The sequence below is a fragment of the Lampetra fluviatilis genome, chromosome 8, assembly GCF_964198595.1.
Source record: "Lampetra fluviatilis chromosome 8, kcLamFluv1.1, whole genome shotgun sequence".
Lineage (NCBI taxonomy): Eukaryota > Metazoa > Chordata > Hyperoartia > Petromyzontiformes > Petromyzontidae > Lampetra > Lampetra fluviatilis.
In genome coordinates this window covers 8,953,688-8,980,362 of record NC_136282.1, presented here as the reverse complement: position 1 = coordinate 8,980,362, position 26,675 = coordinate 8,953,688, and the positions used below count along the sequence as shown (strand labels likewise).

Sequence of the window (26,675 nt, the reverse complement as noted above, 5' to 3'; positions counted from 1 at the left end):
GAGGCCGTGTGCTCGGTGGCAGATGACGGGGAGCTCTGCATGCTGATATGAGCTACCCGTCGGAGGCCGTCGGACTGCGAGAAGGGCTGCGTGCAGAACGAGAGAGAGCGAGAAAGAGAGAGCGAGAGAGTGAGCGAGAGAGTGAACGAGAGGTGGGGGTTTACATAAAGCAAAGTTTAAAAAAAAATTACTAAATGATGAACGAAGCAAAGTGCCGACTACACCGAGCATCTTCTTGTTTCCACTGATCGTAAAAAAAGAGAGAGATGCCGCAGCAGCAGCAGGCCGTTTCGCTGGCCACCTGCATGGCAGACAACCGCCTAGTCCAGGGGTCGGCAACCTACGGCTCCGGAGCCGCATGCGGCTCTTTACGGGCTGCTTCTTGACAATATGTACGTATGTACAGTATGTACTCAGATGCATTGCGGCTCTTGAAATACTGAATTTTGTACCGAATTGGAAAGAAATGGCTCTTCTTGTTATTTTGGTTGCCGACCCCTGGCCTAGTCCCTCTCCTCGGCAATCGTCAGGCGGACACCCTTGCCACGCGGCAGAGACACCCACGGCTTCTGGCCCTTGCCGACGACGAAGATGTTTCCTGGTCGGGTGGCGAACGCGTTCGCGTCCTTGACGTGCGCCACATCGAACGAACCCAAGTGGCGCTCGCGTATCGCGAACACGCCAATACGCCCCAAGTTGGCGCCGCCGGTCACCATGCACAGGTTTCCGGCGTCAAACTTGATGAAGTCCGTGATTTTGCCATCCTCCAGGGTCGAGCTGCGCGGTGTCGTTGACCTTGATGAGGGGGTCAGGGTAGCGAATGGTTGCGAGCGTCGTACCTCACCAGGAAGGGGACCCCTTTCGTTCCCACGCGAAACCTTCTTCACTTTGCACAGCTCTTATTCTTGGCCTCCTCTGCTGGCGAAGCGACCCTTCTCCTCTCTCTCCTCTCGATCTCTCCCCTCTCTCCTCTTTTTAAAAAAAATGTTTTACATCGTTTATTCACGCAGTCATATGCAGAAGAGCTACCGATAAATAAATATTAACTCCAACACATCCAATGTTTCCAATTTCAGACACTTCATTTCTCGGGTTCCTCTTCAAATTCAGGCTCTTTGAATGTCAGCTCAGAAACTCTCTCTCCCATTTCTCATGTCGGTGATGTGCACGGCTTCTTCGAACGCTGGGGAGCCGGAAAAGCCCTCTGAACCAGCGTGGACGGAACCCTCGTGTTCACCTTCTGAAGCGCTCGATCGTCGCCGTGGCGTGCACGATGACCACCACCACCACGTGACTTTTCTTTCGTGTTGTGCGCGGTGCTTATAGCGCCACAAACGCTTGGATTTGTAGCGTTTATTTTCATTTGTTTGCTGGTGACTTTGTGTATTTCATATCGAAATCGCCTCCAGTGCTGTTGCTGCTGGCGGCAATAACAGTTTTTTTAAAGTCTCTCGCTCTCCTCTTCTCGATCTCCCCTCTCTCTCTCTCCTCTCTCGCTCTCTTTGTTTACGATCAGAGGAAACAAGAAGATGCTCGGTGTAGTCGGCACTTTGCTTCGTTCATCATTTAGTTTTTTCTTTCAATGCTTTGCTTTATGTGCCCCCGCCCCCCCCCCCCCCCCCGTTTACTCCCCTCTCTCCCCCGTCTGACGATTGCTCACCGTCGGCCCCGAAATTCAAAAGAGCTCCTTGCTTTCAAATGCACGTGCTACGTTGGAGAGCCTTCAAAGGTTAAATGCCAAAAAAAAATCCCCAAACAAACAACCCGTGGCAATCCGTCGCGTCGGAGTCTCGGGTCAAACTCGGAGGGCATTGCTTAACAGCTGGACATATAAAGCAATCGCCGTCAAGTTCAAGGCATCTGAGCAATGATTATGTGGCTGGTCAATATGTAATGGCATCATGTGAAGCCAAGTTACGTTTGTTGTATTTTCTGTTAAGAGTCTTTAAATCTGTCCGTAACGTGAATGTAGTAAAAGAGGACACTATAGGACACCGGGTTAACTTTTAACTTGCAAACATTGCACGTGCAAGGAAATAAAGTTTGCACCGAAGTGCATCTGCAATGCGTGTTAAGAATACAATAATTATTATTTTTTGGCCCATTCTTTTTTTAGTACGGTAATATGAGGAATGTTGGCTGAGGCACCTGCAATTGGTTAGGGTTAGTTTTGTCATTTCACGCTGTGGATGTGCCGGGTGATTTTGCACGTGTCTACGTGACCTGCTCGTTGCACGCCTTGCACAGCCGCTCACACGACAGCACGCTCACTCGTCTGACAGCACGCTCACTCTTCTGACAGCACGCTTGCTCCTCCGACGGCTTAATTCTGTACAAGAGTTGGAACAATACTAAGATACAATAGTCCCGTAAGAGTTTACACCAAAATGAAAAAAATACATATTTTCGTGAGCCTGTTTTGTCGTGACATGATATCAACGTAACATTGTTCCTGCTACTTTCCAAGACATTTGTCGCAGCAATGAGATGGTGAGCTCACTGGGCTTGAACCCCCTAGTTCGATCTACAGGCGCGGCAGTCGAACCAATGGGGGCAGCTTTCTTCTTGGTTCTTTCGGTAAAGTCACTTAGAAGGGAATTAATAAAATAATAAAATAAAACATTATACAATTATTCTCACGACGTTTCGGCCACAACGCAGACAGCTGTCCTCATGTGAAGAACAGGTCTGTCGGAAAGATAGACGCTGTCTTTGAGAATTATTTTATTATGTTTTATTTTTATTATTTTATTATTTCCCTTCTACGTGACTTTACCGAAAGAACCAAGAAGATGAATCCCTGCAGTCACGAAAGCTTTAAATCGAAATTCAATGGGGGCAGGTTTCTTAAATCCCCTCCGCCTCTGTCAACGCAGCAGTACAAATGGGCACACCAGTTAGTCGATTGGCAGATCACGTGTGGTCGGATAAAGTGTGGGTGACGTCCACCTCTTGACATGCGTCTCTGGCCAGCGTGGAAGAGGAGGCGACACATCCTCAGTAGATTTAAGGGGCCTTTCCAAAAGTGGCGTGAGCGAGCGCCTCTGGAAGTTATTTGGTGTGCAAGCCACCACCGATTACATCGAGACGAGGAAGCAGGCAGGGTAAAAATCCCCAACTGGTGCCTTTGTGTAAAGATCTACACCGCAGAGAAATGCTTTATCTTGTGCGCGCACAAAGCGCCAATGGGCGTGCGAGACCCGCGTGCTGCCCCGGGGCGAGTGGAACGAGGAACGAAATTTCCGTGGCGCAATCTGCGGCGATTATCATCGTCGTCGTCGCATGCTGCAGGCTCTAGGAGAACACTTTCACGTTTAAACAAAGATTCCACAATCCCCTCCCCCCCCAAAGCAGATTGTTGGTGGGGCGAGTGCTGTTCGCGAGCACCTTTAAAGGTCGGCACGGCACATACACACGGGTGTGGGTGGCCAACACCACGGCCGGCCGCCTTTGTCTCCCCAGTGCTGATGCTTACAACACCACACCGGTAACTTATTTAAGGCTCAGGCGACCTAGGGGAGGCCTAGGACCAGTTTAAATATTCGTCGCTGTCGTTGATCGTGAGCGGGAATCGAACTCAGGTCGTCGGATTCATGCCGCGGTGTGCTAATCACTGCGCCACTGTTCTACATTAATTAATACACACGCACACGTACTAAGAAAATACTAACTGGCGTTTTTTTCTACCAGGAAATAAGTCGTAAATAATTGTTTTAAATGCAATCCAAAAACAATACACGTGGCTTCCAGCATGCTCTGCAGAGTTTTTCCATTACAGACTATCAAGTTAAATACAGTAATCATTGCCAACAGCTGAAAACCATCTTCATGATATGACTTGTGTTGTTTTAAAGTACTTTCTAATCACATGTGATGACGATTCATCCGAGGTGTACTAGATCGAGTGTGCTGCTGCCAATGCCTATTTAGGAGGAGAACGTCCCAAAAAATGCAAACAACGTTTGTTGTGACATGTCACGAGATAAAACATGTACACGTATCTCGTTCGAGACAGGCTGCTGTTGCGGGCTGTAAGTCGAACAGGGTTAGACTTGTATCGTTTTCTTTTGGCCACACTTGCTTGTGTGTGCGTGTGTGCGTCTCTGCATGTGTGTGTGCGTCTCTGCATGTGTGTGTAGTAACGCTCACGACTCGTTCACACCGGAGTTGGAGGCACACTGGTTTATTTAACACCAACGTTGTGACATACACATTTGAGGGGGTATCGGCCCCCTCACCCGTCTATCTGAGGACACACCTCTCTAGCTAACCCTAGCCTGCCTCTGAGTCCTCCACTAATGGGCTAGGGGAGGCTATCTTGGCCCGACACTGGTCAGTCGGGCCCGGTACCCAGAGTCCAGACCAGCACTGGCTCTGGCTCTGGTACCACGCCACTGGCTCGAGCCTGCGCGGTCCTGATAAGGACGGCGTACCAGGGGGAGTCCAGGGCTCTATCTCAGACGTCTTCCGCCTCCTCTTCTTTAGCTAAACATCACTCCCGAGCCCTTCGATACAATCCCCTTTTATACCCAACCCCTCCCTGAGGGGTGGGGCCCCGGGGGATCATAACGACCGAATCGACCCCCCAGGGTGTCTGGCGCGGACGTCGCAGAGGGCACCTGCTTGTGCACACATGTAGCCCCGCCTACTGTGTTTGTTTACCATAGGCTGCCATGCATAACGGGCTCTCTCTCTAACACCCCTACATCACTCCCCCCCGCATAGCATGCAGCCGTCCCGGCTGCCAACATACAAAAATTTGACAATAAAGGTGCCTTCACCCCCTGACCGCGCGTGTGCCTCACTATTTTTGAACAATAACAGGAACCAGAACAAGAACGCAACAACAAGATGAGAAACAACCCGACGCACCCCCCCGAATAAATACGAATTCCGTAAAAAAAACAGCTTATATACAACCAGCAGGGAACCCACCCCGCACACACAACAAACGGTGAACCCAGCATATGTACATCCGAGGAGCGGGAAACACACCATCCACACAACACCCAATAAACACAACAGCTATGTACACATTTTCCGGCCTCACAACAGTTTGCGCATTTTAGCGCGCGTCCTTGCAGCGGGCCCCTCACACGGGGTAACCCCGCGTGGCGGACAATCAGGTGGCGACTGTCCGTCTTGAGGTGAGCATTCCTCTGACTCCGCGTGACCCTCGGCATCCGCAGGAGGGGTGATCGGGCGTGAGCCCGTCACTCCTGATGCTCCTGAAGGTGGCACAGCCGGCAAGGCATTAGGTGAGAGCGACGGAGACGGACCCAGCAAGTCGGCCGACCCCCCACATGTTTGGCCACGCGCGTGTGAAGTGGGGTTGTGAACCGCAGCGAAGGGTTTTAATCTGGAGGGGTGCACGAACCATCGCCGCTTCCCCCACTTGATGCGCACGCACTGCGGACGTAACACCTCCACCACTTCCACAGGGCCCCGCCACGGCCGCACAAGTTTAGAGGAGGTTGCCAGTGGCACCTGGGGGCAGTGCAACCATGCCTTGTCCCCCGGCTTCCACTGCAGCATGTGCGCTCGACTCAATCTGAGGCGCTCATTTGCCTTCTGACGGAGGTCAGAGTTTTGCATTGCAGCATCCCGTGCCTCGGTCAATTTGTCCAGATTAAATTTAACGTGGTCAGCCAGATTAGTTTTTCCCTGCGGCACGGGGATCCGCAACTGGGCACGAACAGGCGGGTCTGGTTCTCGGCCGTACATAAGGTAAAAGGGAGAAAACCCCGTAGCCGCATGGGGTGCCATCCGGTACGCCGCCAAGACCCCCTGAATTTGTAGGTCCCAATCCGTTTGCGAGTCCGAAACTTGTTGTGATAACATGGACGAGATGGTGCGATGCAAACGTTCGACCATCCCGTCAGTTTGTGGGTGATATGGGGAGGTCCGAATTTTCTTTGTGCCCAGGAGATCGCAGACTTGTCTGAGTAGTTTACCGGAAAAATTTCTGCCCTGGTCGGTCAGCAGCCTCTCCGGAGCACCTTTGTCCAGGACATAACCCTGAACAAAGGCCTCCACGATGGCTGCTGCCGACTGGTTGGCCAAAGGCCAGGCCATAGGCCAACGTGTAAAATACTCGACACCCGTCAACAAATATCTATTCCCTCTGGGGGTGGCGGGGAATGGTCCCAAAATGTCCAGAGCGACCAGCTCGTTTATCCTGGACACTTTGATCGATTGCAAGGGCGGGTTAGACTCCCGTGCCGGCGGTTTGCGTTGTGCACATTGAGGGCACGATCCCAACAAATCCCCCACATCCCTCGTCATGCCAGGCCAGTAAAAATCAAGTTGCAGCAAGGCGAGAGTCTTTTGGGTCCCCAGGTGTAGGAGGCGCTCATGAGCGGCCCATACCACCCTACCCCGCAACCCAGTAGGGACAACCAGCCGATGTCGACGTGACTTCCCGTCCCAATGCATTAGCAGACCTTGGCACATTTCCCATGCGTCGGAACCACCACTTTTTCCCCCCGCCGCACCGCCAACGCGACGTCGCCACCCGAGGAGGGAGACATCCTCCATCTGGAGGCGCCCCCATTCAATGACGGGCAACCCCAACAGGGAATCTTTGCCCTGCTGTTCGATCGAATTAGGAACCATTGCATCGTCGTCGTTGGCGGCCGCCAAGACAGGTACCGATGTGTCCCCTGGAGGCCTGCAACGTCCAGACCCCAGGAGGCATGCACACTCGGAGGTGGTTGGCAAGCGTGACAGAGCGTCCGCGTTGGTGTGGCGAACGCCCTTACGGTATGTGGTTTGGAAATCGTAATCCTGGAGGACCTCCAACCATCGGGACAATTGTCCCGATGGCTGTTGAACCCTCAGGGCGTACTGCAGTGCCGCATGATCTGTGCGGACGGTGAAATGCCGACCGTACAGATATGGGCGATACTGTTGGACGAAATGGACAATTGCCAACAGTTCCCTACGGGTGACACAATACCGTTGCTCCGCTGGAGACAACACCCGACTGCCGTACGCAACCACATGTTCCACGCCGTCAACCACCTGGGAGAGCACGCCCCCAATACCCGTGTTGCTCGCATCGGTGTCGAGCAAGAACGGTTTTGAAAAATCAGGGTAAATCAGGGGAGGAGCGTTTACCAAAGCATCCCGAAGGGAGCAAAAAGCAGCCTCCTCCTCCTGACCCCAGCAAAACCGAACCCCTTTAGATGTTAAAGCATGTAGGGGTTTGGCGATAGTCGCAAAATTAGCGACGAAGCGTCTATAATACGACGCAAACCCAATAAAACTCCTAACCTCTCCCACTGAGGTGGGAGTCGGCCAGGAGCTTACACACTGCGTTTTGGCGGGATCGGTAGAAATACCTGAGCGCCCCACGATGTGCCCCAAATAACGCACCGACTCGCGTAACAAATGGCATTTTTGGGGCTTAAATTTCAAATTAGCAGCCCGCATCTTTAGGAAAACCGCCCGCAACCTCTGGAGATGTTCCTCAAAAGTTTTTCCAAAGACAATGACGTCATCCAAATAAATCAGGCACGACTCCCATTGCAATCCAGCCAAAACCAATTCCATCAACCGCTGGAAAGTTGCCGGCGCTGAGTGTAAGCCCATCGGCAACCGGTTGAATTGAAACAGGCCGTGCGGAGTACGGAAAGCAGTTTTAGGCTTTGAATCATCGTCCAGAGGAAGCTGCCAGAATCCCGAAAGTAAGTCCAATGTGGAGAAGAATCGCGCTCCCGCCAAGGCGTCAAGCGATTCGTCCATCCGTGGGAGCGGGTATGCGTCGGCAACCGTAATTTTATTAAGGCGCCGAAAGTCAACGCAAAACCGCAACGAACCGTCCTGCTTCTTAACCAGGACGATCGGCGCTCCCCAAGGGCTGTTGGAGGGAGAAATTATGTCGGCGGCTAGCATGTCATCAACAGCCGATTTGACATGGTCCTTTTCGGCGGGACTCAACCGAAAAGGATTTTGGCGTATTGGCGCGCTGTCACCCGTATCAATATGGTGACGCAGCAGATGAGTGCAGCCCAAATCGTATTTATCCCGACTGAAAACGTCGGAAAATTCCCTCAGTAGTGTCTTAAGACGTTGGCGCTCTAAATTTGACAGGTCCGTCGATCCCGCGCAAAGCGCCTCGAGCCACCCTTCATCGCTGTCTGAATGTGGTCGCGGTGCAGGGGCAGCGCCGACATGACTCGCGACGGGTTCCTCACAGGGCACCGGCGTTGCGTGAGCAAGCACGGTCCCCTGTGGGACCACCACCGTCTGCGAGCCCACATTGAGGACCGCGATGAAGGGTTCTCCATCCCCTCTCACTATGGTCTGGGCCGGGAGTAAATTAGGTCCACTGACCCCGGCCCTAGACGGTCCCAGCAAAACCCCTTGAGCCCCAATGCCCTTAGCGAAGGGCCGCCGAAGTCTCAAAGGAATTAACATTTGCGCCCCCGGAGGAACGCGCACCGTTCTATCTACGAACGCCGGCACCGTCGCGAACGCCGTCCGGCTCGTAGCGGGGGATGGCAAAAACGCCATGCGTCGGCCCGATGGGAGCTCAATGCATCCCTGGTCGATTAATATCCTAATTGGCATTTTGGCCAGGAAATCCGTCCCCAGCAGGCACGGAACCGCCAGCGAGGAGGAAACAAAAATCGGCCCAGATAATTTAATATCCCCGACACAAATTTGGGCTCGAATTTGTCCGATGATGCCAAGTGAACCCCCGTTAGCAGCAAAGAATGGCACATTAACAGGCATCAAAGGACGGCTCTGGGCAGGGAGAATGTTATAAATCAACTCCGAAATAATGGTCGCCGATGCTCCTGTATCGACCAGGATGCGCACCTCGACCCCATCGATGTGACCCACAACGGCCGACGACCCCGATGACGCGGCTACAACCCGATGGGCCAACACGGACCACTGGCTGGGTTCAATGTGAGTACCCAGAGCGGTGCGTGTTGGTGCCATGGTACGCGATATTTGCCCCCCCTTCGCTGCGGTGTTCGAGTGTGTGACGGGCGTGTGCGTGGGCCAAACATGAGGGGTGCCGCGACTCGCCGGATTATGATGGTGGAGCTTGTGACGAGGGCCGGCGTCCCGTTGAGGTGTCGTTCCGCGCTGCCGAGGAGAGCGGCACCCCGAGGCGACGTGGCCCCGGATGCCGCAGTTATAACAGCGTGGAAGCGCTGGTGGCGACGATGGACGTTGTAGACGGCTTGAACCGGCCCGGTCCTCCCGCGCTCCCGCTCCGTGCTGCCGTTGATGGTTGATGGCGCAAACCTCTTCCGCCGGGAGGGTGGCCGCAGCGACGGCGCGCCCGCTCGCCGCCTTGCTGGCCTTCCGTCGTTGAGAGGACAGGTTTGCGTGGAGGAGACGGGCCGCTTGGAGGGAGCACATCTCTGCATCGTCCTGTGCGACAATGACGATGTCTAAGTCGTCCGCCAGCAAAAGTATCTTCTCTGTCACCATGGCGTCGACACCCTCGTCATCCATTCGTGGAAAGGCCTCCTTCGCCAGTGCCAGGAGGCTTGTGCGGTACGCCAGGGGCGACTCCTTCGTCCCCCGCTGGCGATCGTAAAAGAGTTGGCGACAGTCCGATGGTGGACCATATACCGCCGACAGCACCTGCATCGCCTTCCGCAGCGTGGAGCGCCTCTCCTTCGAAGCCGATGTTAGAGTGGCGAGGGCGTCGCTGTCGAGAAGTGCTGGCAGCGCGCGGAGAGCCTCGGCGTCTGTCCACTGTGCCATCTCCTGGTGAGCGAGGAAGCGCCGCTGGAAGCCGCCCCAGTCGCCATCCTCGCCCACAAATTCCTTGAGTGGAGGTAGCCGCTGATGTAAGGCAGCGGCTGCAGAGGAAGAACGCACTCCCTCGTCCGCCTCACTCAACTCAGCGTCGGCACGAACCAGCGATGGCATCGCCGGTCGCACCCGTGGTGACGCGGCAGGCACTGTACTCCCGCCGTTGGACGCGATGCTTAGAGCGGCCACGCCCTCAACAGCAGCTGCGGCGATGGCGGGAGTTTCAAAATGTTGCTCCGTTGAAATGGCGGGAAGGCGCTGTGGTCGTTGGCTGCTGTCGCCTCGTGGCGGTCCCGCAGCCCCCAGCCGCGTGATGTTGTCGAGCATGGCGGCTGCGGCGTACAGCAGCTCGGCCAGCTTCGCGTGCGCCTGCCTCAGCCCCTCCGTCGACGGCTCCCCTTCCTCCAGCTGCTGTGGCGTGGATGCACCCAGCCCCGGCTGCTCGATGGCATCTTCAGCCATCTCGGGCCCTCCGACTGCAGCGGTGTCCTCCGCCCCTGGTACTCCGACTCGAGTCGTCCGGCGTGTATCCATGTTCGTACTTTGTTTCACTTCTGACGCCAGATGTAGTAACGCTCACGACTCGTTCACACCGGAGTTGGAGGCACACTGGTTTATTTAACACCAACGTTGTGACATACACATTTGAGGGGGTATCGGCCCCCTCACCCGTCTATCTGAGGACACACCTCTCTAGCTAACCCTAGCCTGCCTCTGAGTCCTCCACTAATGGGCTAGGGGAGGCTATCTTGGCCCGACACTGGTCAGTCGGGCCCGGTACCCAGAGTCCAGACCAGCACTGGCTCTGGCTCTGGTACCACGCCACTGGCTCGAGCCTGCGCGGTCCTGATAAGGACGGCGTACCAGGGGGAGTCCAGGGCTCTATCTCAGACGTCTTCCGCCTCCTCTTCTTTAGCTAAACATCACTCCCGAGCCCTTCGATACAATCCCCTTTTATACCCAACCCCTCCCTGAGGGGTGGGGCCCCGGGGGATCATAACGACCGAATCGACCCCCCAGGGTGTCTGGCGCGGACGTCGCAGAGGGCACCTGCTTGTGCACACATGTAGCCCCGCCTACTGTGTTTGTTTACCATAGGCTGCCATGCATAACGGGCTCTCTCTCTAACACCCCTACATGTGTGTGCGCATATGTTTAGAGGGAATAGTGGTGTCGCGGTTAGAGCGCTGCGATACAAATCTGGCTACCCGAGTTCGATTCCCGCTCAGAGCTAACACCAATGGCGATTATCTGAACCGGTCCTGGGTCTCCCCTAGGTCGACTCGGCCTCAAATGAGTACCTGGTGCAGTGTGTAAGCATCGCCACTAGGGAGACAAAGGCGGCCAGGCGTGGTGCTGACCAGTGGCCCCCCCGTGTGTCGTACCAGCCTCAGTAGGTGCTCGCTAACAGCACTTGCCCCAACAGTCTGTTAAGGCTATTCGGGTGATCTTTGTCTTTGTGCCTGTGAGGAGCGGTCGTGTAGTGGTTAACGCGCTGTGCTGTGAACCCGGCGACCCGATTACCCGCCCATGGCCAACATCAGTTATGAATATCTGAGAACAGGTCCTGGACCTCCCCTAGGGCGACTCAGCCTTAAATGCATATACTGGCGCAGTGTGTAAAAATCACAAATGGGGAGACAAATGCGGTCGGGGGTGATGTTGGGCATAGGTGCGCGCTAACAGCACTTGCCCCAACAGTCTGCCTTAGGGTATACGGGGGACCTTTGCCTGTGTACAATGGCACCGTCTAGGTTTGCCTGCGCAATGTGTTTGCTGTGTTTGCGTTTGCAAAAGAGACTGCATGTTTGCCAGTGTGTACCTTGTTCATGTGCATTACAGTCGCTGACCAAAATGTATAAACAATACAACCTAGCTGGCAGTAAGTACAAACATTACTTACTGCGATCTAAGCTGTCACCGTTGCGCGCTTAACGTTCTTTTGGTAACGAGCGGGACAACCCGAGAACACATCAGAAAGCGACAAACCCTACATTGTCTTATGCCTCCGTGTGGAATGGGTGTGTCTCGTGTGTGTGTGTGCCCATGCACTTGAACATGCTTTAGGCTTGGATTTACACATGTCTGTCAATGACATTCGCAATGTGAATGGCAATGCATGTGTTCATTCCGGTTGTGCACTGCAGAGACCCGAACCAAATCCCAAGATCAATGAACAAACAAACTCAACACTGTGGCGTCAAAAACATTGTGTCATTAAGATAAATACAACCGAACTAAACTATTTTTTATTTTACCAAGTAAGGCGATCTGAGCTCTTTTTCAGAAGCGACCTGGCTTATCAGGTGGGAATTTACAGCAGGCAAATAAAAAATGTAATCTGAAACTTGGTCCTACTTCGTGGTACATAAACTGAGGGGCCAGAGAGACTGAGTTCACAATGGTTGGAGAATACACTTAACACCACGATGCCTAATTACATAAAAAAAATAGTGGACCAGTTTTTAAATAGGCAAGATGCCGAGGCAATGGGAATAATGAACAAAAACAAGTCAATGCATATACATGGCATCTCGCCACGGTGGCGAGATGTTAACGACCTCACCTGATATACATGAGGCGGTGGGTTCGATCTCGACCTTGACGCCTGTATATTTGAAGTTTCATTTTCTCCCCGTGGTCGCGTGGATTTCCCCCAGGGTTCTCTTGGTTTTTCCCTCTAAGTTTAGGACAATGCGTTTAGAGCATTTGGCTGCAATACATTTGTGGCCAGGTCGCATCTGAAAAAAAGCTACACAGCTCAATGGGCACTACCTGGTAAAATAAAAACATAATTTAGTTTGTATCGTATGAAGAAGGGACATTGCCCGAAACGTCGCATGTTATATATTATTTTAGCGCAATGTTTTTGACGAGTGTGTTGAGATGTTGTTAATTTATTAAGAAGAAATGTGTCCTAGAATACTCTTGCAATGCCAACAATGATTACATAAAAAAACACAAACTAACAGAGAAGCAAGGTTCTTAGTGTGTCACAGTGCAGCACATGTATTCGTTATTGCCATCAAATGCACGCTCATTCAAAATTATAACATTTGGCTTGGAAGGAAGTCTTTCTCCATCAGGGAAAGGTAAACTAGTGAAACTTATACTCGTATATTTCTTTTAGGTCCAGGGAGGTTCCATTGTTTATTCCACAAACGAGGTAGTTACTGAAAGCAGATCCTTGCGAGCAACGGAGGGCCGTTTTCACAACAAAGAAGCAAAATAATTACAAATTAAAATGAAAAATTGCCTTTTTTTCCAAACAAGCTTGTAGATTTGCTTTTTAAAAATAGCCTTTCAAAGGCGTTTAAACATTTTCGTGGCAAACACTTTGTGTAGGCAAAGCTCTGCCTTAAGAGCCATTGGGTTAAAAGGGTTCGGGTAAATATTTGACAAACAGTTTGTCAAATGAAAGTGATAAGGCTATTTAACTCAGTCAATTAGGGTATCATTTTACCATTATATAAATAAAGGAATATTTCTACACGGGGGAGGGAGGGTAGTGAGCACAGTGGTGAGTGCACTGCACTTTGAACCCGGCAATCTGAGTTCGATTCCTGGCCGGGAGTGATATTTAACTGATCCTGGGCCCTTCGCTTCATCAAACCTGCACTGACCAACTTAGTTAAGTGTGGTCAAACAGACGTCCAAGATTGACACAGCATGGGGAGGCCTTAACGCTGCAATGGGTCCACACGTGGCCGTGAAACTAACATATATACGCTTTGTCATGAAGCACACATTACAATTGAAGCAATGACTTTGCCATGGGTTCTGCTTGGAAATAGAGACAGCCAATGCGATTGCCTCCAGGTCTAAAGTGTGCCTGCTATAGACCACGTCTAGGCTGTTGGGATTTGCTGCTGATGGAGATTCAGAAAGCACGAACGCTGGCCAATGTCAAAGGCGTCTCAGAGTTGGACCCTTATGTGTTTTGTCACAATTACATTAACCAGCTGCAAAAACAACTTCTACGTCACGGTATCCAAACATGGCTTGTGATTTAACACGAACGCAGCTCGTAACAAAACTATTTCATAGACAACTTCAACATTTAACCGTATATATTAGGTCTTTAACGATTTACCGAGTAATACATTAACATTGCTCTTTAGCTCACAGTAGAATCATAAGACTACATGTACGAGAAAGGATGTTCTTTTTTTTAGATTTTGCTCCACGTATGTTGGAAGTGATCCAGCGAGTAACTGGCGAGTGCACAGTGCTATGGACGTGGCGGACTGAGTTCCATTCCCAGCCAGGGCTAACATCAGTGGTTGGTGATGTATGAACTGGTCCCTGGCCCTCCCTTTACCATCCCACACAGAGCAGTGTGGTGAAGTATAGCCAAACAGCCTCCATGACTGACACGATGTTGAATGAATGGGCCTTTGTCCAGCAAGTTTATTGACAAAGGGTTGTATATTATTTTGTATTATTAAATATTCTATTTAATGAGTTCACATGACCCCCGCAGCCACTAGATGCTGCTATTTTCATCACAATGTAAAAAAAAGATTGACTAATACTTGAATAAAACCATGACCCTCGATTCTAACGAATCGTTGAAACACAAGCGGAGTGAGTAGCGCCGTCGCATAATTGCTACCTGCTGCGCTATTGCTGCAGGCCATGCATTGCCTTCAGGAAAAACAAGTGCATGCCAGTACGGGTGTAATGTAGTGCTATTAGTGTATTTCTGAAGATCGTCAGCCAGGGCTAGGATTCAAGCCTAGAGCCAGAGTTGAGGCACTATAACAGGAATGACAGGTCGTTAGGACAAAACACGCTAAGCCTATAATTATTAAGACCATAAGTGTTACTTACGACATCATCCTCATGTCGTCGGCGCTGCTAAGTGTGATGCTGATGGGTTTGTGCCTCTCGTCTTCGGGCAATGAATACTGTCAGCTATTACACATGGATCGGAAATCGGGGTTCTCACAAAAGAAAAACCCAAAACCACACAAAGGATCAAATGAAGGTGAAAACTGGAGAAGAGAGAAACGTCGTGTTTTCTTTTATTATTTTTTCTATCTACGTGACTTTACCGAAAGAACCAGAGAGTATGGAGAAAAGAGGTTAAACAAATCCCAACGACAACAAAAAGCCCCAATATGATGAGATCAGGGTTACAATCAATAAAAATGTGAGAGCTGGAGTTTCAATGTTTTATGACCGAGGACTCTTTACAGCCACCATTAAAATGTCGGGGGAGGGGTCTCAAATACAGCAAGTGCTGTATTTGTTTAGAAGAGTCTCAAATGTAAAAGTAATTCTACACATTCAAGGTCGATACAGATGGTTGAACACCAGATCAGAGGTTGCAGGAGGTTGTGCGAAGCGGTGGCATGCAAATCTGCGCGCAACAGACTTCGCCTTTCCTTTTGCAGACTCCATAAACCAACCTCGTCTTCGCCTTCAGTCGACTTGTAATGATACCAGTTCTCAGAGCCGTAGCTTGACGTGTGGGTGCTCGGGGCAAGGTGCCATCCTCGTATCCCGCACCCCCTTGCCCCCAGCTATTGCGACGTTGGGTCCGCCCCACCAAACATTTCAACCACCAGCCACGTCTCTCTGCTTCGCTTCCAAGAATGCAAAGGGGGCACCCATGGCAGCCGCCCCACCCGCTCCACCCTTGCTAGAGGGCACTAACTAGCTATTCTCCCCCTGGGTGTCAGTGGACTCGCGGTTGAGAATCTCTGGTCTAAAGAAGAAACACCATCCAGCGGATAAACGATGCTGAGGTCATACGCATTGGAGCCAAGACTGCGCATGAAAAAGATTACGTGCAGAAATGCGTTCAAGAATCGGAGATGCCATCTTTGTATCCAAGTTATGCTGAGATTCTTGTTATGTTTGCTGTTGAATGTGCCTCTTTGCACGCATACATTATCGATGCTGAGTAACAAATGATGGAATACCTGGATAGAATTTTATCAGACTGCAGCTCTTCAGTAACTACACAATAAAGTGGGTTGATGTTCTTGATAATGAGATTACATATCCGATGCCCAACAACAGTTTCAAATATGAAAAAAAAATCTGCTGTCATCTACAGTAAAGCCAAGTGTGCAATGCCGGTGTAGTTATCACATAGAAACCGAATACTATCTACAATGTCTAGACATAGTGTCAATCCCATATTCATTGATGGTCTTTGCCCCGAGCTATTTAAGCTTGCTTAAGGGCACTAAAGATACTGCCATTAAGAGATGTAAAATCTGACCACACAGAATGTGTTATGTGTGCGCATGTGGAATGGTGGAGTCGTAGTGTCGTGGTTAGCGCACTGCGCTACAAACCAAACTACCGAGTTCGATTCTCGCTCACGACCTTGATCCGTAACAATTATCCTAACAGCTTTTGCCTCCCCTATGACGCCTCAGCCTTACACGAGTACCTGGTGCGGTGTGTAAACATTGGGCTTTGCGGCCACCCACCCTCGTGTGTACTGTGCCAGCCTTCATAGATGCTCACCAACAGCACTTGCCCCAACCGTTTTTGAAGACTATTCATATATGAAGGGATCTTTGTTTTTGTTTTTTTTGGAGTGGTGGTGCAATGGTTAGAAGACTGTGTTAGAATTTGGTGACCCGAGTTCAAGTCCCAGCCAAGAATAGCACACAGTGGCAAGTGGTATCTGAGTATGTCATGGACCTCCCCTAGGTTTATATGGCTGTAAAATAGCTACTATACCTTCTGTGAGGTCTACAAATGAGCAATTTGGAGTCAAAGGCAGCCAGGTGTGATGCTGACCACACCATCCCCGTGTGTGCCAAGTCACCCTTAGTAGTTGCTCACTAACAGCACTTGTCCAGCAGTCTGTGTGGTTAAACAGGGGATCGTTGTGTTTGTGTGAGCCTCTATGTGTGTGGGGAAGCTTGTGGGGCCCTCGAGTGGTTTCAGGAAAGGGCGGTCCTGCACAGACCCCATATTCTCTGTCTGCTATAGTAGAGGTGCAGGAAATGTCAACAGGGCCTACAGTTCTGATTTATAGGCCTGGTTAAGGCCTATGATGCCATTAAGAGGGCAGTTTTTTTTTTACTTCTGTGGTCCCTGAGTCGCTGCTTGTGATGGTTAAGGACCTCCATGATGATAGCCAGACCCATCTAATGTTGCATGGCAGGGAGTCAAAGCCATTCCCTGTTCACTTTGGGGTGTGACAGGGATGTCCTCTGGCTCCTAGACTAGTTGACATGTTTTGGTCAACAAAATGAGTCATGCTGATGAATTGGCAATTCCTCTGAGAAGCTGGAGATTCTATTGCATATTGTTACAAAGTGTGAAGACCGCACTATCGGCTACATAACACAATGTGGAAAATGCCTGGCATGTCACTTCACACAAAGCCCCAGGTTCTCTAAACTACAATCATGCTCTCTATTCTCTATGGACTAATCTATAGGAACACGTGCTGCAGCTTGGAACATTCAGACTGGCCTGCCTATGATCCACCTTGGGCTTAACAAAACTAAATAGCATGAGGACATCACAAAATATTGAAAGATGTGGACAGTTCCATCAGTGATCTCTTTTGGCAGACGAGGCTGGCATGGCTTGGTCATATCCAAGCACTGTATGTCTAAGAAGCTTATGTTTGGGCTTGATAGGGGGAGCGAAATGAGCAAGGCATGTTCTCGAGAAAAGATGGTCTGATGTATTACAGTAAAACTTGGATCTGAGTTAATTTGCTGATGACAAATACTATTGGTGTCAAGATTGGCCTCTGTGGTGGATGCTAGAAAAGGACGCTCACAGGCAGTTATAGGCAGCGGCCCTCCAGCAACATTGGGGGATGGAGGAGTGACACACCAATGCACAAAGCGTCAGGCGGCTAAAACACAGAAGCTTGGTGCAATGGGGAGCACAGGTTGTCCACCTGACAATCATCTCACTCAGTTAACCCGTAACTTATCAGTCGGCCCTGTGACCTCCTGCCAGTGAACCTTTGATACTAGTCATGGACTCAAAGTGCACTTCGTCTGATGCAAGTGCTGTGATATCAACACCACTTAGTGGAAAATGGAAATTGTTGTTGTGTGTTGGGGAGCGGTGGTGTAATGGTTGGCACACTCCACTAAGTCACAGTGACCCGGAATGCATTTCTGGCCATGATGCACAACGCAACTGGAATCAAAACCTCGCCTGCCTCTCACCCTCGCTCCACGTAGTCTAAAATAAGTAGCTGCTGCAGCTGTGTGGACATTAGTGATGAACGGACAAAGGCGACCGGGTGTGGTCCTACCTCCCCCTGTGTGCCATGGCCTGCCTTAATAGGCACTTGCAAATAGCCCTTGCCCCAATAGTCTATAAGGCTCAATGGAAATCTTTGTCTTTTCCGCCTGTGCCCATCTGTGCGTATTTGCAACTTTTTGTTTGTTAATGTGTGTGCACGTGCGTGTTTATCTGCAAGTGCATGTGTGTATGTATACATGTACTGTATGTGTATTTTGTCTTTGTATTTATATTGGGAGCGGTAGTTCAGTTGATAGCGCACTGCGCTACGTACCCGGTTATCCGAGTTGAATTCCCACTCAGGGCCAACATCAGTGACGTTCATCCGAACCGGTCCTGGGCCTCCCCTATGTCGACTCAGCCTCACATGAGTACCTGATGTGATGTAAACATCGCCACTGGGCAGACAACGGTAGTGTGGCGTGGCGCTAACCACCCACCCCCTCATGTATCGTTACGACCTTCATAGGTGCTCGCTAACAGCACTTGCCCCTACAGTCTCTTGAGGCTACATAGAGAGTATTTGTCTTTGTATGTATGTGTGTATGTGCGCGCGCTTGTGCATATGTGTGTGTGTGTGCACGTGTTTGTGCGTGCACGTGTGTGTGCATGTGCGACCTCACCCATTGCTGTCACATGTGGCCCAAATTGTGATTCTGGAGCATGGGACAGTTGTATGGAAATTACAATGCACACGAAAGGAAAGCAGCGGGGTAGCAGGGATTAAGGCAGAATTAGCCCTTTGCATGTTGGCCTAGTGACAGCCTTTCGCAGCCATCCTCCTAATCTCTCCCTTTCTGTTTCAGTTAGAGCAGCTGTCTCTTTTGTCTCTGTTCGATGCACCTCCTGCGGTGACTTATTTATATTTATTTAATTTTAGTCTAAACTGCGCATACTGCGCATGAAAGTGATGGGCTGCTGAAGATAACGCGTTATTCCACAGGCCCAGCTTCACGCACGTGTGTGATTTAAATTGAAAAAACGTGAACCCTCTCGGACCAAAAAATTCAAACCGTCCAAAAGCGAATCCCCGCTTGTGTTTCCCCATTCAATTCAAATGTTCAGACCTTTTACGCTAAAATCCGAGCGACATTATTGCAAACATGATACCAACCAGACATAAAGAACCTTGTTGTAAACTGGATGTTTCACGTGTACGCATAAACGTGCAGCCGTAAAAAAAAAAACTCCTAATAAAACGCACCTGCATACGCTCTGCCAGCGTTATTTATTTGGCTATCACTCACGAATTGTGCCGGCCAGACGACGGCTCTTTGAATCGGCGCGTTTCTGTGGGGTTTTTTTTGCAGATGCATCGCTCTGTTATTGTGTCCCCACCCCCGCCTCTCCCCCACCACCCCTTGTTCCCTTCAAGGCCAATGCTGCTTGCGCCCACCTTCCAAAGGGAGACACGCGGGGTGAGAGGTCCGGGGGGGGCAGCGAGGGGGCTGGCCAAGTGAATCGAGATGAATCAAACTGAGGCGAAGGTCACCGTTGCCATCGCACGGTCACTTGCAGTCACAACCCCTTTTATTTTCTCGATGCAGAAAAAAATGTATAAGGCTGGTGAGGGTTGGGGGGGTGGGAGTGGTGGTGGTAAAATCGGGACCAAAAAGAATTATATAAAAAAAATAGGAATTGAGGCCTCCCAATTTTTTTTTCATTCTGTCTGACATCCCTGGCCGCGACTCTGTACTATGGGTCCAAGAGCACCCATAGAAGAAAGAAGAGTCACATGTACGAGGTCAGATGAATATGAGGCATTGTACGATGAAAATTAATTTGCCCCGTGCGCGTCGCCATGAAAGCGCGTAATCAGAATGCGCCTGTTATTGAGTTTGGCCACAGCACGGCTGTGGGTGTTGTGTGTGGGAGTGGGGACGGCCGATGCGCTAACGCTGCTGCTGCTGTTTTTTTTTGCATCGAACACCAGACCAGTGTCCTCACTTTGACACGTCGCTGTTTTTTCATTTATTCCTCTGACTGCAGGGCAGCGAATCTGCTCTCATGACCTTTGCTGTGTGCATGAATGCGATGTCCCCGTGCATATATTTGTTTAAATATATATGGATACATTTGTAGTGGATGTACACAGAATGGCATAGTGTGTATACACGCATTTACCGGGAAGAAAAAAAATATCAAAGTGCATCCTATCATAATGGGAGGAATCGAGAGTACTCAGAGAAAAGCTACGTATATGAGAACATAACGTACAGCACTGCCACCTGCTGGCCATGCCTTGCCTCCTTAAACCTACAACACGTGGCAAGCCCTGGTGGTCACCCAGCCAAGGCACGAATCAGACTCAACCCTGATTCGCTTCTGAGATCGGGCGGGCTTTGGGTGATTTTAGCCGTAGGCAAGGAAGGCTGACGTTCAGCACGATGTTTTATTAACGGGGTCTGGTTGTAACTAAACATTTGCTGTTTGTGCACTAACAATTCAGGGTTCTTCCCTTTTGTGTATTTATGGGCAGTATATTCATATAAACTTCCTAAAATGCACAAGATAATTCACTGCTGCATTGCTTGGAAATATTTCTTGCAACGTTTTAAACAAACCCCTGTTTTGGTGTTTTTAAACATAGCAGCATTTATTTTCTCTCGCGTATTCATCTGTGTGTGGTTGTTTGCCTCTTAGTTTCAATGTTTCGGGTTTTTACTGGGATTGAATTGTAAAGCGCTGTGATGCCTTTTGTGAATGGGGCTATATATAAAACAGAGTTCGACTTACCTACAACAAAAATGACGAACATGCATAGACAAAGATGCGTACCAACACACACTAACAGCAAAAACATAAATCTATTGTTGGCATGAATCTCTTCTTGATTTGCGGTAACTTGCCAAGATACGCCTATTCGGGTTGGCCACTATTGTTGCATTATTAAAAAAACAAAACAGATCAAATTATATCGTAAATAACGCTGTCCATAACAGATGTTGTTGGGTTAGATCGCATAAATATGTGTCGTTAAACTTGCCACGGCCCGACACAGACAATTAGTACGGTTTGTCACCTAAACAAAACATACCAATTCGTTACTAGTAGGAGAGTAAACCCACAACATTTACAATCCGAGGATGACGTTTCGCCGGCAATTACAATCCGTCCCCAAATCACAGCGTGATTTTAAGCGTTTTCATTATAAACTGTCTGGTTCAACATGACTTATTTATTTAAACGAGCCAAAATAACCTCGCAAAACCTATGTTCCTGCGCCTCGTGACTACGCGTCTATCTACGAGATCCCAAGTAAATTAACGAAAAATAATCGCGAAAGGGGGTGAAACCAAATGGGCCAGGGACCTCTCTGAAGAGCTTTACTCCACGTCACACAAAGCAGGTCTTGTTGCCCTCTCTTGTCTGTATTTAGTTTCTGTTTACACGCTGCTCGTGTATATTAAAATGTCAGATTTCTGACCCGAGAAAGTCCAACGGGCTTCGGGCTGGAATGGTAATTCCATCCATTTGGCTCTGCTCGGAACCCATCAGTCAGGGCAGCTTTCCAAAACGCACCATCTAAAGGGTTGCTTCAGTCTTTTCTGCGGTGCACAATACTCCCGACTCTCGTGCAAATCGCAAGGATTGCTCGCCGAGTAATCTTCGTGAAATGTTCCGTTTTTTATATACATACAGAGCCCAAAGGATGCGACTTCCTTGTCATCCACCGTGAGCATTTGCCTTCATTAGGCACACTTAGGGGTTGGCTGGGTGACTTAGTGGTCAGCAGGCTGGCCTATGGGATGAAGGCTCATAATGCTCTGCGATTACATTACCACCCATTAATATAAAAAAAAATCACCTGGAATGCACCCGATTTAATCAGCTCTCAGAGGCTAAGCAGGGATTTGAGCCTGCATAGTGCCTAACAGGTGTTTTAACCACTGTGCCTAACAGACGTTTTCACCACCGTGCATAACAGGTGTTTTAGGTTTGATGGGGTGCTACGTTGTGGGCAGCAGAGGAAAGTGCAGCCAAACCCATTTGTTGTACATTAATGTAGTTACTTGCTTTGACATCTATGCGCCCCAAGCTTCACCAACCTGCACCGACCTCTGTGATGATGTATTATCAAATAATCTTTGGGTCTTTCGGTAAGGTCACGTAGATAGGTAAAAAATAAAATAAAGATTTGTATTCCTGCAGTCACGAAAGCTTTAAGTCAAGATTTATTATCAAATAAGCAACTGACCATCACACTATCTATGGGATGGGGAGGCCTGCATCGACCGGTGGATTGACAAAGGGCTGAACATGTGCATTGTGAAACAGTAACACCACCAGCATATGCGTGTAAGATAAACCAGCGTTTTATTCGTAAGAAGGGGTCGTTGAAGGTAAAACAATCAACAAAGACACTTCCTGCTCAGGTGAGAATGGGGTAGTGGTCATTTCCTATTCAGTGGTGGACATGTTATAGGCCTATGGCTGGGATGAGGCAATCCCTGAGACAACCATCATCAAAAGTGGCTGCCTGGGATTGTGCGTTAAAGTGAAGAACCGCTTGGGATTGTATCTCAATGTATATTATTCCACCTTTGTGAATGTGATGGCATGCACTTGTCACTGGCACAATTCTTGAACTCATGGTGTGGGAACACCTCTGTTTATGATGGCTTAGTTACCTCCAGCAAAAAAACTCTACCTAAATACAATGCAATACAATTTGGATGTATGCACATACTATAGCCACTGCAGCACATATATACATCGTGTCCACAGTGCAGTGTAGCGCCTAACCGTGACTGCATCTCAAGAGACTGTACATCAACTGTGGGCATGTTTATTTTATAGCGTGAGACCATGAAGACACAGAAAAGGTCTATGACACCGTTTAAGATAATCGAATTCATTCCACCAAGTGAGAATATCTTTCTGCTTGGTACCTTCGCTGCAATAGTTGCTTCTGATCACAATTCTCGGCCAACGTGCCTAGGCTATCACGGTGTTGGCATAGATCGATGATAACGGTCAGAGAGGTTACTTGCAATGTGTGCTCAGAACCATCAGTAGTGGGCAGAGCATTAAAAGGAAAATCTGAGCCTGGAATTGAACAGCGGAAGGCAGTGGACTAGTACTAATGGCCGGGGGAGGGGAGTTGTAGGAGGTTTGATAAAATCGGACTACTGAGAAGAAAGTGAGATGCGCTGCCGTCCGGACCGTTTGACTGTGGCTCTCTCTCTCTTGCGTTTAAGCTCGAGGATCAACCCAGCTGAATCATCCATTTGTGGTCTGTAAAATAGGTACCACGTGGTGAGATGACGCCGCTTGGCAAGGGGGTCAACGACGGCTGTCCTAAGAAGAGTTGTGTCTCGGCCCTGAGATAATGGTGGTTTCTTCGCCGGTTTTGAATCTTCCAGGGTTATGAAGACAACCCAGTGCCCGTTTCGGGATTTCTCATTTACAGCATTACAAGTTCAGTTCATTGTAAATCCACTGCTGGATTAAGGGCTCCCCATACATGTAAGTCGCCTGGATTGTGTAACCATACAGTACTTTACCGCACTGGTCAGTGCTAGTTGGTACAGTGATGTTGCAGTAGTTGTAGGAAAACACGATGTTTACTTGGCCCCCGTACATTCACATGAGCCATACAATCATGGCTGGGAATTGCAATTTCAATTTACGGCAGTGTGCGGAATTCCACAGGGGGCCTGTTTTCATGTGATGAATTGCCTCGCAGATGCACAACCGATGATGCAACATGAGGCATCCATGAGCGTTTTACTTTACCGCACAACGAGATCTAGTCAAAACATTTTTTTTACGGAGTTTATATTTGTCATCTCCAACATAGGTGGCACAGCGTTTGAGTGAGCGGCTCACAACTGTAAGACTGCGAGTTCCAATTCCTAGTCGGAGCATTACTCAGCCCATCAACCCTCTGTGGTCAATACAAGTTCAGCTTTGAGGGCAAGACGTAGTCGCGAAGAGTTCCCACCGCTGGCTCAGGCAGGACTCTCCATACGTGAGATGAGCACTGCCTCAATGCTTTTTCGAGGCAGGAAATCACTTTGACATTTGCCCGCGCTTCTAGTGAAGGCTTATTTTGAATACAGCCTTCTTTCTTACTGATGCAATCGCTGCCAGCGATGGCACGGCTTCAGCCAGCAGTCATGGCAGTCTTTAGCGGAGAAGTCTCTCACTTGCCGGTCGCGTCTGCTTGAGTCTCCCCGGCGTCTTCTCAACGAGCTCCTCTCGAAGTGTTGCGACACAGTTGAGAGTTTCCAAAAGGAGAGCAACGTCCCCAGTTGACCACGACATTCGACGTTGTTGCATCGTTGCCGTTTCTCCACAAGGTGACAAACGCGATGGTTCTTACTTGTGCCATTGGCTCCGCTGAATCACACGACGCTGCATGCACCCATTGGGGAGGGTCGTACAAATGACCCAAGGCAGTGGGGTATGAACCCATGGCACGTGACACGTCCCCTCGTCACGTCCGCAGGGGGTACGCGGGAAAATTCACGAAACAGTGGCGTTCACGTGGGGCTATGAAGCAGTGTTGGTTTGCTTGTGTGCACCCGTTATTGTATGGCCTTATGCTTACACGTTGGCTGGAAGTTGGTGGTGAACCTGTGCTCCTGAATGCCTCATCTATGTTAGGTCTCTCATCTATCAATAATGTTTATGTTTAAAAAAATGCAGAATATGAATTCATTCAAGACCATCTGAAAATCTCTTCAGCCGTCCACATCCAGTAAGTTTCAGCCAACCACCTCTGTGTCGTGTTTTATGTTTGTTTTTGTTTATTCAGTTATTATTCCACTTGTTTACACACGAAAGCCTCGCTGGGTTGAAATACTCTTTTTCAAAAGGGTCCATGCCAAGTTTTCGCATTAGGGGGTGATGTTGCTGCTGTGTAATCCCAATTGCGTAATTTACAGGTTATGTTTCAGCATTTGGATATTTTGCAAATTACAGTTACTTGAATTGGTTTTGTTTTGCTATACAGGGAAATTGGAGACCCTGGACTAACCCCACGCAGAACAGGGTGACAACATGCACATTACACGCAGAAAGGCACCCAAGTTGGGAATCGAACTCAAGCCCTTCTTGCTGCGAGGCACAGGCCGTTACCACTGTGCCACCATGGTGCTGGTTAGTGACACGGATTAAACTGTAGCGTAGGGATTTTTATAAGTTGTATTAATATTTAAGTATTACATTATAAAGTTACCGTATTCAGTAATCTGTTATTAAGTGTAAATTACAAGTCTTGGGTGTTATATACGTGTACATGTAACAAGAATGCAATACATGTCCTTTATTTTATTCAATATAAATCCTATATGCGGATATGGGTACACGGACAGTTTTAGTGCTGGTAGGGGTATGCGTAGAGCGTGTAGGCCTGGTAGCGGTACACGATGAGCAAACGACTAGGAACTACTGATCGAAAGGTGAAAGGTCACGCCACAAAGTGCATTCGATGTATAACAACCCTTAAAAAAATGTTCATCAAATAATTCGTCCAAAATTCTTGACAGGACCTCAGATAACGAAACACTGCACAGCTGCGAGGGTTCGGTAACTCCAATAAATTGGCCGTTAATTGAAACTCGGCTCATCCCCCCCCAACCACCCATCACCCACCACCTCCCCCTCAAAGCCGGATGGCCATGGGGACAAAGAGAGAGAGGTCTACTGCTCTGCGGCCGTGCCGATAAAGCAATCTCGGGTTTCAGCTGCTGGCCGAAGCACACCAGGGACAGGTGTTGCTGAATCATGGAGGTCACCGAGACGTTTCACTGTGCAGTCACGGGTCAACGATACCTCAATTAACTTCGCGATCGCTATCGCCTCCCCACCACCACCCAACCACCCTCCTCTCCCCCACCCAACTCCAGACACAGAAACCGTTTTAGGGATATTTTTTTCTCTCTCTCTCTTTGTTTGGTTTTTTTTAACAAAACTCCACAGTCACCTGGTTGCCACTTTAACCTTTTAAGCTGGCATTGCAGTTCGGCCAGCTTTTATTTAATTTCAGCAACTCCTGTCTCTATATGTCTATTTTATGTATGTATCTGGAAAACGTGCTGTGCGGTAGCTACGTTAAACTGCCTTAAGCAGCGAAACGCCTCTCGTATGCGGAGATGTCGGAAAAAAACATTATTGGCTTACGTTACGCCAAAGATGTGCATCACGTGCAAAAGGAGATATTTACAATACAATTTTAAAGAGAGAGAGCTATTCGTCGGCGGAAGAGCTGAGAAAAAGTCTCGCCACTCGATTTTCAGAGGGGCAGGGAGTCAACAGCACCGATGACACGAGGAGAGCACATTCTAGACTGTGGTGACAGCAGAGGAGAAGCAGCGACCTCCAGCAGAGAGCAAAGGGGTGCACAGAGAGATGAGAGAAAGTCAGGCAGAGGTGGTGACGTCGCTCAACTAGCGAGGCTGTAGCAGTAGACGCGACTGCGCTGGTGGTGTAAAACGGAGCGTGCAACATCGCCTGCGTGCCATGAGCGATGCGGCAAAGACGACCGCTCGGAGCTGCAGGACTGATGCTGCTGGCAGAGGTCTGTCAAGCTCACTGCGGCGCTGCCAGGAGTTAAATGCGATACGTCAAAGCGCAGCCTCAGGTCTGACACCCTATCTGATTTTTGGACAGCCGTACAGGGCAGGTAACCGGAGCACATA

General features: G+C 49.5%; 1 protein-coding gene across 1 annotated transcript; it reads right to left on the bottom strand.

Moving 5' to 3' along the window:
- Nucleotides 1–4,205: 4,205 nt before the first annotated feature.
- On the bottom strand, nt 4,206–10,891 carry LOC144933838 (uncharacterized). The gene is made up of 2 exons (XM_078859036.1): nt 9,043–10,891; nt 4,206–5,228 (listed from the first exon to the last, which is right to left on the bottom strand). Exons 1-2 carry the CDS (start codon nt 10,315–10,317, stop codon nt 5,214–5,216), a joined length of 1,290 nt encoding a protein of 429 aa, XP_078715162.1. The 5' UTR covers nt 10,318–10,891; the 3' UTR covers nt 4,206–5,213.
- Between the last annotated feature and the right edge of the window lie 15,784 nt (nt 10,892–26,675).

What these genes read in the sequence shown, in the direction of transcription:
- LOC144933838 (XM_078859036.1), bottom strand. Translation starts at nt 10,317, where the DNA reads ATGGATACACGCCGGACGACTCGAGTCGGAGTACCAGGGGCGGAGGAC.